We start from the raw sequence: 20,171 nt of genomic DNA on the forward strand, positions 1-20,171 counted from the left end.
TTATTATACTTTAAATTCTCATTTATTTCTGTGATGCAAAGCTGAATTTTCAGGATCGTTACTCCAGTCTTTAGTGTCACGTGACATCCAGTCTATCAGATTATCCTTCAGAAATCATTCTAATATTCTGATTTATTATGAGTGTTGGAAACAGTTCTGCTGCCTAATATATTTGATGAATAAAAGGTTCAAAAGAACTGCATTTATTCATAATAAAAACATATTTTCAAATAATATAAATCTCCTTTACTATCAATTCTTATCAATTTAACACATCCTTGCTGAATAAAAGTATTGATTTATTAAAAAAAAAAATCTATATAAAGATTTCTATTTTTAAAACATTTGCTTCTTTTTTCTTTTTTTTCTTTTTTTTTTATTCATCAAGGTATTATAAAAAAGTATCACAGGTTATGAAAAAATATTAAGCAGCAGAACTGTTTCCAACTTTGAAAATGAATCATCATATTAGATTATGATTTCTGATTTCTGAAGGATCATGTGACACTGAAGACTGGAGGAATGAAACTGAAAATTCAGCTTTGATCACAGAAATAAATGATCATAGAGCAAGTATAATAAATTGAAAACCAATTATTTTAAATTGTAATAATATATCACAATTAAATTTTTTTCTGTATTTTTGATCAAATAAATGCAGGCTTGATGAGCAGAAGAAACTTCTTTCAAAAACATTACAAATAGTAATGTGTCCAAACTTTTGGCCTGTACTGTATTTGTATATATATATATATATATATATATATATATATATATATATATATATATATATATATTTATATATAAAATATATCCATTAGATACAGATATAGATGAGCCCTTTGCCAAGAGAGTGAAGACATTAACTGACACTGCCACGATGAATCAGACTCCACAGATGCCAAAAATGCCTTCCTGTAAGTAAATGGTACTGAGTAACCACAAAGTGTTTGATGTCTGTGAATAATCTTTGTCTTGTTTTCCTCAGAATTTTTTTATATATACTTTCAGTGAACTGCTTTGACTTTCTAACTTGCTACCTTGTGTTTTTAGTCACCCCATCAATGGATTTCTTTTCAGCCAGACACAACGAGGACAGCCCAAGTAAATTTCCATTTTAACATTAATCCATTTCGTTTTTACCCCTGTCTGGCTGTGCATTTAGGAATTTTCTCACAAACACAGATATCACTGGAGGGGTGTAAAATGGCGGGTTCATTATTATTCTTAAAGAAAACACAACAAAACAGTGTAATGACAAACGTTTAAGTAGGCTCTTTTACATTTCGCTTTGAAACCAAATCTGCTTTTTTAATTGTTCTGTATTTTCTCTAACTGAACTGAATGATTTTTAAGTACTATAAGAAATCAAAACAACGGTGGGGGCAGTGCAGTTGTGGACAAGTGATGTAACCAGTGTTGTGGCTGAACACCAACAATCTCAGCAAGCCTACTTTAAACATTTGTAAAACCTACAGCAGATTTTATGCTTTCTAAAAGCAAGGATTATGTTATAAAAACAAAACATACACACGAGAGTATGATGAATCATATTGATTACGGTTTAGAAGCCTGGAAAGGACCTCATGGTGTGTGTTTTTTGTTTAGAAAAGGCTCTCATACTTAATGCAAGACAGAAAATATAGAATTCGTCATATTGACTGATATACTGTAAGTCTATTGAAATGTTCCCAACTGTCAACTTGAGATTTGAATCCATAGTGGAAGGAAGAGTTCTGCACACAATAGGAAAGACACTCCGTCATTGTTTCTTATTTATTAACTCACTTATGCCGTCAAACTGTTGTATGAACACAATATCACACATGTAGCTGTGCGATATGGCTGTATATCAGCAAGCTGTGATTACTTATGGCCGAATTACAGCTGAGCTGATATGCCATATGTGTCTGATTTTAATAAATTAAATAATTTTGCCTATAAATGTATCATTGTATCCCTTTATCAAGGAAAACACATTTGCTAATTTTTCATTGTGGCCATAAAGTTTATAAATGGTCTCCTAAGATTTATTTATAATGGTCTTAAAAAGTCTTAAATTAGACACGATGAAACCTGCAGAAACACAGATGTAACCAGCTTTTCTTTTTTTCTATTTTTGCCAGCTTTTCACACAAATTTGGATGTGACCCCAACAAGGACTATGTTACAGAGCAATGACCAAGGTATGCCTGTCATCACTAGACAACTTTGTTATGGTGACATCATGTAATTGTACATCATTTAAACGTGTTATTTTGCACAAATTTAGGTCCCTCTATCACAAGCACTCCGAATACAACTCCAAACACTCAGAGTAAGTTGGATTCTTGATCATTGCCATGCAAGTACTCAAAGAATTACACAAACTACTTGCCATTGTCAGCTACCAAAGGCACTGGTACTTTCAGTAATCTGGGACTTTTCAGAGCTTAGTAAATTCTGGGACAGATTTTTGTTTCCATTACTACTTAATGAACAATCAACAATGATGAAGTAGGTACAATTACACTACCTATGTAATTTCTCATGAGTAAATGTGAGATGGCAGCCAAATGGAATGTTATGTTAATCATGTTTTTAATTTCACTCTTGTGGTGAAGGTAACCACTGGGCTCAGCTGTACCTAAGTTCTTGTGGTCAAAAAGGACCATTTCTCAGATGTATTTTTATATTTCAGATGATTCTTGCACACCAGCATATGTGAGGGCCATCTTTATGAGACTGGACAAGATCGAACTCTCTCTACAGACCATTCAGTCCATTTTAACCAAAACCATGAGTTCTGATGACCCTGAAATTGAAGAGCTGACCAGGTCACTACAGACTCCAGCTCAACTTGAAGAAGCTTCTGACAAGCTAAAGGACCTCGCTCACAGAAAGAAAGTGGTATGTGAAAATAGGACATTGCATTGGGTGGCAGTTCTCCTCTGGCAGGGCGTTATTTTGATTCAGGCAGCTGTACAGGTCAGATTTGATCGGAACAGTCTGAGATTGTGTGTTTTTGTGTTCATTGGAAAGGGCAATCGACACTCAGTCATGATCAGTTAACAAGCTCATTCTATTTGTTTGGACAAGGTGTTTAAAAAACTACAGATGAATTTGACAACTTTTTTAACCTAATGAAAGGAACACTGAGAGGAAAGGAATTCACTAGGAGATATGCCTTGTCCTATCAGAAAATTGTTTTTCTGCATTGTTTCTCTTTACAGGTTGATTATCTGTCACTGCTGGGAGGTAAAACTCCTGGTGACTCCGTGAGACGAATGATGAGAGAAATTGGAACAAATGGCCTTTGGGCAAATTACAGTTTGAAGGGTCGAAAGGGGAAAAGAAATTTTCAGGATTTGGCTATATATCCCATCATAATCCGTAAGTTTCAAAAGAGAAAAGAGGAGACGTTTTTTTCATAATCCTCCACTCCACAAGCGTTCGTTCTCGCTGTTGTTAGATGTGAAGACTTTAAATCCACCCAATTATAAATTTTTTGCTCTGTTTTATTTAATCTTTGCAATCTGGCAACCATGTGCACATACACTACACTGTAAAAGAAGCACTGATTATCATAAAACACTGGCAAACATGTACAGTAAATAGGAGTATAGTAATCTCCATTGAGATATTCTGCTTTAATGATTATGTCATACAGTAGTCTATTTCTTCACAAGCTACTTGTGGGTTTTGCGACAAAATCTGCCATCAAACCTAATAAATCCAAAAAATTACTGTAAAGGGTTTGTTGAAATTTCAGCTTAAATTGGGTGCTTACTACAGGATGTTAATAAATAAAAGGGTTGATCTTGAAATATTGAAACTACAAGGCTACAACTACTTTGTCAATTACTGATTCAGCTACATTAAAGTACTTATACTTTTCTCATTCTTGTTTTTCCCTCTTTTCCTTTCTTTATATTTAGAGGCCTGCCACAAGATCCACCCGACAACTCTGCAAAAAACAATAGAAAATTGTATAGCTGATACACTGAGATATGCCCCTCACAGAGTGAATCAGGTCAGTGTTAAGCATTTGTTCAAAACACAAGGATGTAAAGTATTCGCTATTCAACGAATTATGCTGTTTTTCCAGATAAATTTAGGTGACTTTATTTTTTATAAGTATTATATAGAAATTAGTAATTCCACTATCGTGACAACAATAACTTGATTAGCTCAAAGATGAAAATGTATTAGCTTAGCAAAATTTTCTGGCTAAGCAAGAAAGCCATGTTTGGTGAACTTGAAAAATGTAACTGACCCACTGCATAGTTTACAGTGTCATTGTAGCTAACATGTAGCTGCAAATTTACATGATATAAATGTGATTTTAGTGGCAGGGTAGTTGAAGATGGTAATGCAAATTTTCAAATCGAGTTTTTTCATTTGACAAAACCAAAGAAAATACACCTTTGTCAGAAAAATGTACATAATTAATGGCATAGAATTGACATTTATTTGAATGTTGTTACCTGTTTTTATTAGTTTGGTTCATTTATCCATCTTTGTTTTATAAATCAATTAATTTCATAATAGGAAAATATATGAATATAAATAAAAAAATGATAAATGATTTGTTAAAAAAAGTTGTTGCTAACTATTTTATTTTACTTTATTTTTTATTTCTATATTTACTTAATTGTAATGCATTAATTTGTATTTATTTCCCTATGTATTTGTACATGCATGAAAGACAACAGCATCTACTTTAAGATATCATAAATTATTATGATTTTAATTAATAAAATTGTCTATGCAGCGGGATAATGGAGGACCCTCCATGGATGAAAGCCAGTTAATGAGTCAAGAACATGCAGCAGCAGCAGAGGGGAGCGGCCTGATTGAATCTGCTGACTAGAAGAACTGTTTACAAATACAAAATGTATAAAAATTAAAAAAAAAATGTTGTTTAATCATAGTTGTTTCTTGAGCAGTTTTTGTAAATTATTATTATTATTTGTATCATGGTACAATACAAATGTTTAAAAAAAAAATTATTCATAGTTGTATTTCATGATGTACAGTACACATTAATCTGTAAAGAGAACACAGCTTAAACACTTGCTAGCTGTTAACATAGGATTCCATTCATTATGCTAAGCTAAGCTAGCGGCAACCCTGCCAAACGAAAACAATGCATGCACTGAGACAAATGCATTTGCCCACATATCTAAATGTAGGAAAGAAGTTCAATAAGCCCTATTTCTAAAAACGGTGGGAGTGTTCCTTTAAAGATAATAAAGTTTAAAATGTTACAGAACATTTGCATGTTATTGAAGCATGAAGTTCGACTCTACATAAAATCCCCTTTTGTCTGGTAACATTTAACAAACTAGAAAAAAAAAAACTTTATAACAATGTTAGGGCATAATGTTCCAACAATGTTATCACAAAAAATTTGTTTGTAAAGTACATTATTGTATCTTTTAGGAGAACATTCTAGAAACGTTTTAAGACTTTGGGGTAGACAATGTTCTAAAAATATTATCACTTAACATTTTAACAAGGATATTCCCAAACCATTTTATAGAACATTATCACACCTCTTAGGAGAACATTGTGTGAAGTACAATAACATTTACCACTTTATAAAATGTTAGAGGATAATGTTCTAAAATTTTTATTTGTAAACATTTAAGGAATATCACAAAACATTTATAATGTTTTTATAGAATGTTATCCTAACTTTCAAAAGAACATTCTAAGAACAAAAATAAAACATACAACATAAAACTTTATAAAAACGTTAGGGAATAATGTTATAAGAATTTTACCACTAAAACATTTTTACAATGTTTTTAGAAGAATGTTCTCCTAACTTTGAAAAGAACATTCTGGGAACAAAAATAAAACTACCCGCTGAAAACTTTATAAAAACGTTAGGGAATAATGTTATAAGAATGTTACCACTAAAACATTTTTACAATGTTTTTAGAAGAATGTTCTCCTAACTTTGAAAAGAACATTCTGGGAACAAAAATAAAACTACCCGCTGAAAACTTTATAAAAACGTTAGGGAATAATGTTATAAGAATGTTACCACTAAAACATTTTTAGATTGTTTTAGAGGAATGTTCTCCTAACTTTGAAAAGAACATTCTGGGAACAAAAATAAAACTACCCGCTGAAAACTTTATAAAAACGTTAGGCAATAATGTTATAAGAATGTTACCACTAAACATTTTTACAATGTTTTTAGAAGAATGTTCTCCTAACTTTGAAAAGAACATTCTGGGAACAAAAATAAAACTACCCGCTGAAAACATTTATAGAACAATACATGGTAATGTTCTCAGAACATTCTGATAACAAAAAAATTCTAGCTGGGGATACACATGAAATAAACAGTGCTTTTCAGGACGGTCTGTCAGTAGTTGTAATATAACACTGTATTGTCCTCACTGTAAAAAAAAAAAAAAAAAAAAAAAAAAAAAAAAATGGTTACAGATGGTTACCGAGTAGATCGTTCTCTGGGATGCGTTTTCATGGAAATCAAGTGTAAAGAGTTTTATCTCTAAAAACAGATTTGAGTGACGAACGCTGTGCTAAGTGATGAACTGTGACTTGGAATCTCATATGGGCCGTTGTTTCCGGAAGAAAGCACTGAACGCAGTAGAGAAAAAAAAAGAAAAAAAAGTCCATGTAATTAGATTTCACAAACTTAATTCCTATCGACCAGCTCACTTAGCACAACGTTCGTGGCTCGACTAGTCGAGACTGTTTTCCAAGATGGCTGCAGTCTGTAAACGTGTAATGTACTGTCTTTAGAAAGTATCTTCTTATTAAACCGTTTGTACTCTAACAAGTTCTCAATGCTGCGGTTTGCATGTAGGGATCCTCATTATGCTGCCTTGTTAGTGTGAGGTTATTTTGAGCCTTGTTAGTGGTATTAACTAGCGATTTAATTTCACTTATTCCATGTCCCATAGACAAACATTATAAGCTAATCTGTGTTTAGAGATAAAACTCTTTAAATTCGATTTTCATGAAACCGCATCCCAGAGAACGATCTACTCGATAACCATCTGTTAATTACCCCTAGGGTCATTTCTCACCGGAGTTGTCCTTTAAGCGCAATGTGATTCGTGTGGCACTGAAAACCGAAAGCTAATATTTTAGTCTATGGATCAGTTACTGTGTGGATCAGTTATATGATGGTTAGATGCACTTTTATGGACCGACAAGGCACTGGCATTTTAAAGCTGGGAAGAGCCAGGACTTTTTTTAATATAAATTTAAATAACTCAGATTTTATTCATTTGAAAAAAGAATGTCATATACACTTGGGATGACTTGAGGGTGAGTAAATCATGGGCTAATTTTCATTTGTAGGTGAACTAACTGCTGTAAACCGGGTCTACAAACACAGTAGATCCACACAACCCCCCACACAATTTACATTTTAATAATAATAAATAAGGGAAGACTTGAAAACCTAGGGCCCTATAATTTCCACGATCACGGAATCGCGGACGGAATCGCGGAATTGGCATATTAACGCGGAATCTGCATATAAACGCGGAATCTGGTGTTAACGCAGATTTCCCCGGAGTTTTATATATTTGTAATGAAATTCTGTGTCGTGTGGGTGGAGAACGTATGTCTGAGGAAAGTGCAGACCGGGGGAAGCAAATCTTCGCGACACAACCCCTCCCGTAATTTCAGCTCGGCCTTCAAAACAATGAAAGTATGGCGAAGTTGGTCTCCACGGCTCTGCTTTCGGCAGCGAAAAAGTTAAGAAACTCGACGCTAACGGCGGTTTCACACTGCACGCGCAGGCGGTGCAGAAGCTTTGCGTATGGAGAGCGGGAGCCGCGCTCGTGTATTGCACAGACAGACAAATATTGTCCATTCTGTCAGATTTTCCGGTGTTCTGCTCGACCCCTGTCATCTCGTGCTTTGATTTATAATGTGCACATTAGGCAGCAATGCATATCTGCTGCAAATGCGACCGTTTTCCCCTCTGTTAGTCTGTTCCAAACATGCATTTAACATGCTGTATATGGGTAGTTTACATGATAAGTAACCTTAAAGTTAAAATTAAGCATCTAGTTTTAATCATTTAAAGGGGCCTTTGAAGTTGGGGAAAAAAACTTCAGGCAGTGTTGTGTTTTCGTGTATTTTTATTTTTCACAGCTCTGGATATCATAATGGTGATTGTTAAACACACAGAACAATTCACTACATGATTTCATGGTGCAATGTTTTTTTTTAATGTTAATTTTCAAATTTAAATGTTTTACTTAATAGTACTTAAGAGTACTGTAAAATATGATTCTTATGATTTTTTTTTTTTTTTTTTAGTTCTTTTTAAAAAAAAATTACTTGAAAGAAAAAGCTAATGGAGCACTTTCATTTTAACTTATATAAACTATTATAATTTATTTTACCGGAAAGTTTAAAGCTAATAACCATTAATATTTGAAGTATTTGAAGTGCAGTGTTATGTCAAATATCATATTTGTCCTAAAAAGTAAATGTGATGTTTGTTACCTCGATAAATTTAAGGTCATTCCTATTTTTTGTTTTATGTTGTATTATATTAACATTAAAAGCAAACTCTTTTTTCACCAAAATTACAGTAAAGGGTAAAAAAACTGAATTACCAAACATTTTAACGGAAAAAAAGGAATCTGCAAAAATTAAAACGGAAAAAACGGAATTTGCAAAAATTTAAACGGAAAAAACGGAATTTGGGAAAAAATAAAACGGATTTTATAGGGCCCTAAAAACCCAGTTTGTGAACCAAAGGCCAACCTAGAGGAAAGGAAAATCAAACCTGAGATCTCCTTCTCAACTCACATCTTTCTCCTAAACAGAAATGAGATCAAGTGAACATCAAATTGAGACATAAGGCTAAGTCTCCTGCTTCTCACATGTTTATCCTGAGACAAAAAATGACATTCTCTCATGTTTATCTCCTCTAAAGTTTCATAAGAGATCTCAACAACATCACATACTATGCTCTGATTTGTCTCCTTGGCTAGAGAGACTGGATTGCTCATATGTGTCTCCTCTAAAGTTTCAGAAGGGATCTCAACAGTATCGCATGCTGTGCTCAGACTTTTTTCTTCAGCTAGATACTCTGGAACTCTCACTTTTGTCACCTCTAAAAAGTTTCATAAAAGATCTCAATAACATCACACATTGTGGTCAGAATATTCTCCTTAGTTAAAGTCTCTGGCACTCTCAAATTTGTCAAACAAATGTTGGTCACTTTTTCAAAACTCTTCACACAGTGATCACAACTTCAGTCTGTGCAAGCTAAACTGTGGATCATTGGCACTTGATTTGAGACATGAATGAAGTGTTTTGTTAGTTTTTGTGGATTTTGAATGTGAAATAACTGATGTGAAGCAGAAAGTTGGTTTGGAGAACAAGTTTTGAAAATGACCAAAGTATTGAGAAATGTGGCCTAGCGATTGTAAAAACTGTAATTTAGTTTAATTTGGCAGGGCAAATCCCAGCATCTTCTCTAGTTTATTTGAGAAGGGTTCTGCCACATTGGTAGTTTGAGCTCTTTTGGCCTGTGGTTCACAAACTGGTTTTTCAAGTCTCCTTTATTGAAATGTAAATTGTGAGTGGGGGGTTGTGGGGGTTGAGGAGAGAAACACATAGGCGTCGTGATTTACTATCTAACATCTAACTATCTATTAATACATTAGAGAGCTATTTCTGCTTGATTTAACCCTTTAAGCTCAGGTATTGCAGTAAAAACTCTAAATCTTTACAGTTTGTTTGTGATGATAAGAAATGTCACAGCAAACACACAGGCGTCGTGATTTACTATCTAACAGGGGACCTGAGTCAGTGTGTGTGTAACGTAATCACTATTCAATAATGACCTGCAATTAATACATTAGAGAGCTATTTCTGCTTGATTTAACCCTTTAAACTCAGGTATTGCTGTAAAAACTCTAAATCTTTACAGTGTGTTTATGATGATAAGAAATGTCACAGCAAACACACAGGCGTCGTGATTTACTATCTAACAGGGGACCTGAGTCAGTGTGTGTGTAACGTAATCACTATTCAATAATGACCTGCAATTAATACATTAGAGAGCTATTTCTGCTTGATTTAACCCTTTAAACTCAGGTATTGCTGTAAAAACTCTAAATCTTTACAGTGTGTTTGTGATTATAAGAAATGTCACAGCAAACACACAGGCGTCGTGATTTACTATCTAACAGGGGACCTGAGTCAGTGTGTGTGTGTAACATAATCACTATTCAATAATGGCCTGCAATTAATACATTAGAGAGCTATTTCTGCTTGATTTAACCCTTTAAACTCAGGTATTGCTGTAAAAACTCTAAATCTTTACAGTGTGTTTGTGATTATAAGAAATGTCACAGCAAACACACAGGCGTCGTGATTTACTATCTAACAGGGGACCTGAGTCAGTGTGTGTGTAACGTAATCACTATTCAATAATGGCCTGCAATTAATACATTAGAGAGCTATTTCTGCTTGATTTAACCCTTTAAACTCAGGTATTGCTGTAAAACCTCTAAATCTTTGCAGTGTGTTTGTGATGATAAGAAATGTCACAGCAAACACACAGGCGTCGTGATTTACTATCTAACAGGGGACCTGAGTGAGTGTGTGTGTAACGTAATCACTATTCAATAATGACCTGCATTTAATACATTAGAGAGCTATTTCTGCTTGATTAACCCTTTAAACTCAGTTATTGCTGTAAAAACTCTAAATCTTTACAGTGTGTTTATGATGATAAGAAATGTCACAGCAAACACACAGGCGTCGTGATTTACTATCTAACAGGGGACCTGAGTGAGTGTGTGTGTAACATTATCACTATTCAATAATGACCTGCAATTAATACATTAGAGAGCTATTTCTGCTTGATTTAACCCTTTAAACTCAGGTATTGCTGTAAAAACTCTAAATCTTTGCAGTGTGTTTGTGATGATAAGAAATGTCACAGCAAACACACAGGCGTCGTGATTTACTATCTAACAGGGGACCTGAGTCAGTGTGTGTGTGTAACGTAGTCACTATTCAATAATGACCTGCAATTAATACATTAGAGAGCTTTTTCTGCTTGATTTAACCCTTTAAACTCAGGTATTGCTGTAAAACCTCTAAATCTTTGCAGTGTGTTTGTGATGATAAGAAATGTCACAGCAAACACACAGGCGTCGTGATTTACTATCTAACAGGGGACCTGAGTGAGTGTGTGTGTAACGTAATCACTATTCAAAAATGACCTGCAATTAATACATTAGAGAGCTATTTCTGCTTGATTTAACCCTTTAAACTCAGGTATTGCTGTAAAAACTCTAAATCTTTGCAGTGTGTTTGTGATGATAAGAAATGTCACAGCAAACACACAGGTGTCGTGATTTACTATCTAACAGGGGACCTGAGTCAGTGTGTGTGTAACATAATCACTATTCAATAATTACCTGCAATTAATACATTAGAGCTATCTCTGCTTGATTTAACCCTTTAAGCTCAGGTATTGCTGTAAAAACTCTAAATCTTTGCAGTGTGTTTATGATGATAAGAAATGTCACAGCAAACACACAGGCGTCGTGATTTACTATCTAACAGGGGACCTGAGTCAGTGTGTGTGTGTAACGTAATCACTATTTAATAATGACCTGCAATTAATACATTAGAGAGCTATTTCTGCTTGATTTAACCCTTTAAACTCAGGTATTGCTGTAAAAACTCTAAATCTTTACAGTGTGTTTATGATGATAAGAAATGTCACAGCAAACACACAGGCGTCGTGATTTACTATCTAACAGGGGACCTGAGTGAGTGTGTGTGTAACGTAATCACTATTCAATAATGGCCTGCAATTAATACATTAGAGAGCTATTTCTGCTTGATTTAACCCTTTAAACTCAGGTATTGCTGTAAAACCTCTAAATCTTTGCAGTGTGTTTGTGATGATAAGAAATGTCACAGCAAACACACAGGCGTCGTGATTTACTATCTAACAGGGGACCTGAGTGAGTGTGTGTGTAACGTAATCACTATTCAATAATGACCTGCATTTAATACATTAGAGAGCTATTTCTGCTTGATTAACCCTTTAAACTCAGTTATTGCTGTAAAAACTCTAAATCTTTGCAGTGTGTTTGTGATGATAAGAAATGTCACAGCAAACACACAGGCGTCGTGATTTACTATCTAACAGGGGACCTGAGTCAGTGTGTGTGTGTAACGTAGTCACTATTCAATAATGACCTGCAATTAATACATTAGAGAGCTTTTTCTGCTTGATTTAACCCTTTAAACTCAGGTATTGCTGTAAAACCTCTAAATCTTTGCAGTGTGTTTGTGATGATAAGAAATGTCACAGCAAACACACAGGCGTCGTGATTTACTATCTAACAGGGGACCTGAGTCAGTGTGTGTTTAACGTAATCACTATTCAATAATGACCTGCAATTAATACATTAGAGAGCTATTTCTGCTTGATTTAACCCTTTAAACTCAGGTATTGCTGTAAAACCTCTAAATCTTTGCAGTGTGTTTGTGATGATAAGAAATGTCACAGCAAACACACAGGTGTCGTGATTTACTATCTAACAGGGGACCTGAGTCAGTGTGTGTGTAACGTAATCACTATTCAATAATTACCTGCAATTAATACATTAGAGCTATCTCTGCTTGATTTAACCCTTTAAACTCAGGTATTGCTGTAAAAACTCTAAATCTTTACAGTGTGTTTATGATGATAAGAAATGTCACAGCAAACACACAGGCGTCGTGATTTACTATCTAACAGGGGACCTGAGTCAGTGTGTGTGTAACGTAATCACTATTCAATAATGGCCTGCAATTAATACATTAGAGAGCTATTTCTGCTTGATTTAACCCTTTAAACTCAGGTATTGCTGTAAAAACTCTAAATCTTTACAGTGTGTTTGTGATTATAAGAAATGTCACAGCAAACACACAGGCGTCGTGATTTACTATCTAACAGGGGACCTGAGTGAGTGTGTGTGTAACGTAATCACTATTCAATAATGGCCTGCAATTAATACATTAGAGAGCTATTTCTGCTTGATTTAACCCTTTAAACTCAGGTATTGCTGTAAAACCTCTAAATCTTTGCAGTGTGTTTGTGATGATAAGAAATGTCACAGCAAACACACAGGCGTCGTGATTTACTATCTAACAGGGGACCTGAGTGAGTGTGTGTGTAACGTAATCACTATTCAATAATGACCTGCATTTAATACATTAGAGAGCTATTTCTGCTTGATTAACCCTTTAAACTCAGTTATTGCTGTAAAAACTCTAAATCTTTACAGTGTGTTTATGATGATAAGAAATGTCACAGCAAACACACAGGCGTCGTGATTTACTATCTAACAGGGGACCTGAGTGAGTGTGTGTGTAACATTATCACTATTCAATAATGACCTGCAATTAATACATTAGAGAGCTATTTCTGCTTGATTTAACCCTTTAAACTCAGGTATTGCTGTAAAAACTCTAAATCTTTGCAGTGTGTTTGTGATGATAAGGAATGTCACAGCAAACACACAGGCGTCGTGATTTACTATCTAACAGGGGACCTGAGTCAGTGTGTGTGTGTAACGTAGTCACTATTCAATAATGACCTGCAATTAATACATTAGAGAGCTTTTTCTGCTTGATTTAACCCTTTAAACTCAGGTATTGCTGTAAAACCTCTAAATCTTTGCAGTGTGTTTGTGATGATAAGAAATGTCACAGCAAACACACAGGCGTCGTGATTTACTATCTAACAGGGGACCTGAGTGAGTGTGTGTGTAACGTAATCACTATTCAAAAATGACCTGCAATTAATACATTAGAGAGCTATTTCTGCTTGATTTAACCCTTTAAACTCAGGTATTGCTGTAAAAACTCTAAATCTTTGCAGTGTGTTTGTGATGATAAGAAATGTCACAGCAAACACACAGGTGTCGTGATTTACTATCTAACAGGGGACCTGAGTCAGTGTGTGTGTAACATAATCACTATTCAATAATTACCTGCAATTGATACATTAGAGCTATCTCTGCTTGATTTAACCCTTTAAGCTCAGGTATTGCTGTAAAAACTCTAAATCTTTGCAGTGTGTTTATGATGATAAGAAATGTCACAGCAAACACACAGGCGTCGTGATTTACTATCTAACAGGGGACCTGAGTCAGTGTGTGTGTGTAACGTAATCACTATTCAATAATGGCCTGCAATTAATACATTAGAGAGCTTTTTCTGCTTGATTTAACCCTTTAAACTCAGGTATTGCTGTTAAAACTCTAAATCTTTGCAGTGTGTTTGTGATGATAAGAAATGTCACAGCAAACACACAGGCGTCGTGATTTACTATCTAACAGGGGACCTGAGTCAGTGTGTGTGTGTAACGTAATCACTATTTAATAATGACCTGCAATTAATACATTAGAGAGCTATTTCTGCTTGATTTAACCCTTTAAACTCAGGTATTGCTGTAAAAACTCTAAATCTTTACAGTGTGTTTATGATGATAAGAAATGTCACAGCAAACACACAGGCGTCGTGATTTACTATCTAACAGGGGACCTGAGTGAGTGTGTGTGTAACGTAATCACTATTCAATAATGGCCTGCAATTAATACATTAGAGAGCTATTTCTGCTTGATTTAACCCTTTAAACTCAGGTATTGCTGTAAAACCTCTAAATCTTTGCAGTGTGTTTGTGATGATAAGAAATGTCACAGCAAACACACAGGCGTCGTGATTTACTATCTAACAGGGGACCTGAGTGAGTGTGTGTGTAACGTAATCACTATTCAATAATGACCTGCATTTAATACATTAGAGAGCTATTTCTGCTTGATTAACCCTTTAAACTCAGTTATTGCTGTAAAAACTCTAAATCTTTACAGTGTGTTTATGATGATAAGAAATGTCACAGCAAACACACAGGCGTCGTGATTTACTATCTAACAGGGGACCTGAGTGAGCGTGTGTGTAACATTATCACTATTCAATAATGACCTGCAATTAATACATTAGAGAGCTATTTCTGCTTGATTTAACCCTTTAAACTCAGGTATTGCTGTAAAAACTCTAAATCTTTGCAGTGTGTTTGTGATGATAAGAAATGTCACAGCAAACACACAGGCGTCGTGATTTACTATCTAACAGGGGACCTGAGTCAGTGTGTGTGTGTAACGTAGTCACTATTCAATAATGACCTGCAATTAATACATTAGAGAGCTTTTTCTGCTTGATTTAACCCTTTAAACTCAGGTATTGCTGTAAAACCTCTAAATCTTTGCAGTGTGTTTGTGATGATAAGAAATGTCACAGCAAACACACAGGCGTCGTGATTTACTATCTAACAGGGGACCTGAGTGAGTGTGTGTGTAACGTAATCACTATTCAAAAATGACCTGCAATTAATACATTAGAGAGCTATTTCTGCTTGATTTAACCCTTTAAACTCAGGTATTGCTGTAAAACCTCTAAATCTTTGCAGTGTGTTTGTGATGATAAGAAATGTCACAGCAAACACACAGGTGTCGTGATTTACTATCTAACAGGGGACCTGAGTCAGTGTGTGTGTAACGTAATCACTATTCAATAATTACCTGCAATTAATACATTAGAGCTATCTCTGCTTGATTTAACCCTTTTAACTCAGTTATTGCTGTAAAAACTCTAAATCTTTGCAGTGTGTTTATGATGATAAGAAATGTCACAGCAAACACACAGGCGTCGTGATTTACTATCTAACAGGGGACCTGAGTGAGCGTGTGTGTAACATTATCACTATTCAATAATGACCTGCAATTAATACATTAGAGAGCTATTTCTGCTTGATTTAACCCTTTAAACTCAGGTATTGCTGTAAAAACTCTAAATCTTTGCAGTGTGTTTGTGATGATAAGAAATGTCACAGCAAACACACAGGCGTCGTGATTTACTATCTAACAGGGGACCTGAGTCAGTGTGTGTGTGTAACGTAGTCACTATTCAATAATGACCTGCAATTAATACATTAGAGAGCTTTTTCTGCTTGATTTAACCCTTTAAACTCAGGTATTGCTGTAAAACTTCTAAATCTTTGCAGTGTGTTTGTGATGATAAGAAATGTCACAGCAAACACACAGGCGTCGTGATTTACTATCTAACAGGGGACCTGAGTGAGTGTGTGTAACGTAATCACTATTCAAAAATGACCTGCAATTAATACATTAGAGAGCTATTTCTGCTTGATTTAACCCTTTAAACTCAGGTATTGCTGTAAAAACTCTAAATCTTTGCAGTGTGTTTGTGATGATAAGAAATGTCACAGCAAACACACAGGTGTCGTGATTTACTATCTAACAGGGGACCTGAGTCAGTGTGTGTGTAACGTAATCACTATTCAATAATTACCTGCAATTAATACATTAGAGCTATCTCTGCTTGATTTAACCCTTTAAGCTCAGGTATTGCTGTAAAAACTCTAAATCTTTGCAGTGTGTTTATGATGATAAGAAATGTCACAGCAAACACACAGGCGTCGTGATTTACTATCTAACAGGGGACCTGAGTCAGTGTGTGTGTGTAACGTAATCACTATTCAATAATGGCCTGCAATTAATACATTAGAGAGCTTTTTCTGCTTGATTTAACCCTTTAAACTCAGGTATTGCTGTTAAAACTCTAAATCTTTGCAGTGTGTTTGTGATGATAAGAAATGTCACAGCAAACACACAGGCGTCGTTATTTACTATCTAACAGGGGACCTGCATCATTTTGTTAAACATAAATAAATCAAAAGTGGTTAGTTTAAAAAGCTCATAAATGTATAAGGTGGTAAGATGGGCCTTTTATATGGGCCAAAAGTCACACATTATTTTTACAAATACTTGGCTAAAATAAAATGTTTTTAATAATGTCTATGTTAACACTTGTTTAAAAGAACTTTAGATGCAAAGTTTGTCCCATTTACCGTACCTTTTTTTTTTATATAAATAAAATAATGCATTATTTTTCAATAATTATAGGCCACTGTCATTAAAATGTTTTATATATATACACAGAAACAAAAAATGTTTACAAAAGCATTGAATGAGATCCCTTAATAATTTAATAAAGTTTTACGGTCTCTCCACGGCCATGATGGATGGTATTTACTATATTTATTTGTAGAAACTGAGGACACACACATTTTGATGGCAGATGTATTTCTAATTACATCCTGGTTATTTAGATTTTTTAATCGTTTTTTCTTGGATCCTGTAGTATTTAATTTTAAAGTAATGCAAAGTTTGAAACTAGTCAGGGTATTTAGTAAAGAGATATAATCTATATAATGTTTGTTCCTTTAGTAAGCAGCCTGTTAAACAGCAGCTCTAGAGTCAGAGGACAGCAGGCCATTCAAACAATAGAGGAGTGTGTGTGTGTGTGAACGACGTGTGTTTAAGGGCTATTACAGTTCCTGCTCCAGCCTACAGGGGAGCTGCTGAGCATGGCCTTAAACACTCACACACTCTTAGGTCCCCTCTTGGTCAAAATTTTTAAAAATTTACCAGAGTGTTGTTTCTTGATTTTAACATGATTTAAACACACACACCTGTAGGTCCTTACTTGGTCAAACATTTAAAAAATCACCAGAGCATTTCTTTAGTTTTTTACTTCATTTTCACATGATTTAATGCATGACCAACAGGGGACTTGAAAAATGTCCCCTCTTGGCTCAGAGGTCCCCTGTTGGTGAGTGTGTAACGACGCCAAGGTCCCCTGTTAGATAGGTAGACAAGTACACACACACACACACACACACACACACACACACACACACACACACACACACACACACACACACACACAGGCTGTTTGTTAGTTTGTTTGTTTGTTTGTTTGTTTGTTTGTTTGTTTGTTTTTTGCCGTGTTTGGAGCTACTGTTTGGAGCAGGGCTTAATTATTTTGCTACTGTACTTTCTGGATTGGACTTTTTTTGTACAAGTCGAGTTGTAAATTAACTTACAGTTTGTCCTGCAAAAGTGCCCAAGTCTAAATTGCGCATAAATGCAAACACACAGTTGTGTATGCATATCATACGCATACAGATGAACATACACACACACACACACACACACACACACACACACACACACACACACACACACACACACACACACACACACACACACACACTCTCGACACCAGGGGCCTATTGCACAATACTAGGATAAGGGATGAAGCTGGGATATTTTGGTGATCCTGGCTCAATTTATCCACTAATATGCAGTTATCTTTCATTATCGTTATCATTCTTGGTATGAGTTTGCCTTCAGGGTATGTTTACATGACAGCTGTGTACTAAATTTTGCATAAAAATGACAAGATCACCAAGATATCCCGGCTTAATCCCATATCCTAGTTTTGTGCAATAGGCCCCTGGTTGGGTTAATATTATGGATCACATGTTTTTGTTGCCGAATTGATTTCGGACATTTTTAGTATAACTAAAAAAAATGTGTGTCTATATGCTTGACTTTTATTGATCACTGAAATAGCATTGATTGGAATGAAGTGGGTTCAGTATAAAATTAAATAAATAAAAAGTAGCTTAGATGTAGTAAACTACTTTTGTCAAGTTGCTGTAGCTTAGCTTGCTACATTTCCCAGGGGGTTAGCTTCAGTGTAGTGAAGCTTCATTTAATGTAGAGTAACTGGTAGCTTAACTCACTACATTTTCCAAGTAGCTTGCCCAACACTGTTAACACGGGGTCTGGGTGAGGAAACCATTCGATTTCGAGAAGCTCTCTGTTCCTATTCCCTGGTTGAAACAATCAATCTAATCTTGTTTTTAAATGGTTCTGTATTCGAAGTCGAAGAGACTGTGAGTTTGCCTCATCCAGACCCGTCAACAACATCCGCGGCCTGGCCAGTTCGCCAGCAGCCGGGTTCCTCCACCCATCCCTCCAGTGGACCGTCCGGTGAGGTCCTGCCTGCGAAGAGGCCGAGGAGGCAGAGGAGGACCATCAGGAAGCCCTCACCTCCAGCCATGGGTCTGTGGGTGGGGAACATAGGGGTGGGGCTCCAGCTCGGCCCAAGGCTCCAGCCCTGCCCAAGGCTCTAACTCCACCCTGGGCTCCAGTCATGCTGGCCATGGCGGGGTGCTACTGTTATTTCTATGGCCACCCAAGACTCCTGACCCGCCATGGCCACCCAAGGCTCCTTACCCGCCATGGCCTCTGCTCCACCCCGAAGGTCCCCAGCTAGCCTCAAGGACTTCAGGGTGCCCGCCCCCCCCTCCCCGGTGGACTTCTTAGGGTGCGAGGACGTGCCTACCAGGAGGGGGAGTAATGTTACATGTTTGGTCTGTGTCTGTTGTGTTTCGCCCCTGTACTTCCTGGTTTGAGTATAGTCACATGTTCCTTTGTTCTTAGTTATCCCGCATCTGGTCAGTCCCCTCATTAGTTTAGTTATGTCAGCTGTGTTTAGTTATTGTCAGCTGTCCCCACTAGTTAGTTAACTTAGTGTGTTAGATGTTCTTTGTAAAGTCAGTATTTTGAATAAAGCTCATTTGTGTTTGGAAGTCTTGGAACTCTCTCTTAGTGCTGCATCTACACCGTAACACATATAAATTGTATTCGGTGGGATAGGGGCCAGAAAAGCTCTTCTGATGTTGAAGGCTGCAGACCCCTGCCATAGAAGAACCATTTTTGGTTTCCCAAAGAACATTTTATATATCTTAAGGACCTGGACATTGAATCTTTCATTCCACAAAAGGGTCTTTATAGTGAAAAAAAAAAAAAACTTTAGATTTTAAAAAGTGTTCTTCACACTAAGATACAATATATATATATATATATATATATATATATATATATATATATATATATATATATATATATACACACACACACACACACACACACACACACACAACTGTTTTCAACGAAAAAATAACATTTACACGACAATATTGTTTTAGGGCTTGAAAGCACAAGCTTATGAAGAATTTGTGTTGAGAATAAATGGATGGATGTTCACATACTGTAGCTTCAAAATGGAAATTTACTTGAAATGTTGCAATTTCTCATACCAGAAAATGGCAAAGACAATTTACTGATAATATTTGAGGACTCCCCTGTTGGCCCCGAAAGACTAAACGCTCACACCCTGAGTCTGGGAATCGAAGTCATCTCTGGAGTTTCAAGAAGAACTGGCCCTTT

At 35.7% G+C, this 20,171-nt stretch overlaps 1 protein-coding gene across 1 annotated transcript; it reads left to right on the forward strand.

Annotated features, from left to right (window-relative positions):
• The first annotated feature begins 830 nt into the window (after positions 1 to 830).
• LOC137048543 (uncharacterized) lies at positions 831 to 19,072 on the forward strand. The gene is made up of 7 exons (XM_067426790.1): positions 831 to 917; positions 1,054 to 1,104; positions 2,127 to 2,186; positions 2,273 to 2,317; positions 2,681 to 2,889; positions 3,213 to 3,372; positions 18,822 to 19,072. Exons 1-7 carry the CDS (start codon positions 881 to 883, stop codon positions 19,070 to 19,072), a joined length of 813 nt encoding a protein of 270 aa, XP_067282891.1. The 5' UTR covers positions 831 to 880.
• The last annotated feature ends 1,099 nt before the right edge of the window (positions 19,073 to 20,171 follow it).

Source organism: Pseudorasbora parva, chromosome 2, assembly GCF_024679245.1.
Source record: "Pseudorasbora parva isolate DD20220531a chromosome 2, ASM2467924v1, whole genome shotgun sequence".
Taxonomy (NCBI): domain Eukaryota; kingdom Metazoa; phylum Chordata; class Actinopteri; order Cypriniformes; family Gobionidae; genus Pseudorasbora; species Pseudorasbora parva.

Bases quoted from the DNA above. Each gene is read 5' to 3' on its own strand.
- LOC137048543 (XM_067426790.1), top strand. From the start codon at position 881: ATGAATCAGACTCCACAGATGCCAAAAATGCCTTCCT. The intron at 2,187-2,272 runs GTATGCCTGTCA...GCACAAATTTAG, and splicing joins GTTACAGAGCAATGACCAAG to GTCCCTCTATCACAAGCACT. The intron at 2,318-2,680 runs GTAAGTTGGATT...TTTATATTTCAG, and splicing joins TACAACTCCAAACACTCAGA to ATGATTCTTGCACACCAGCA.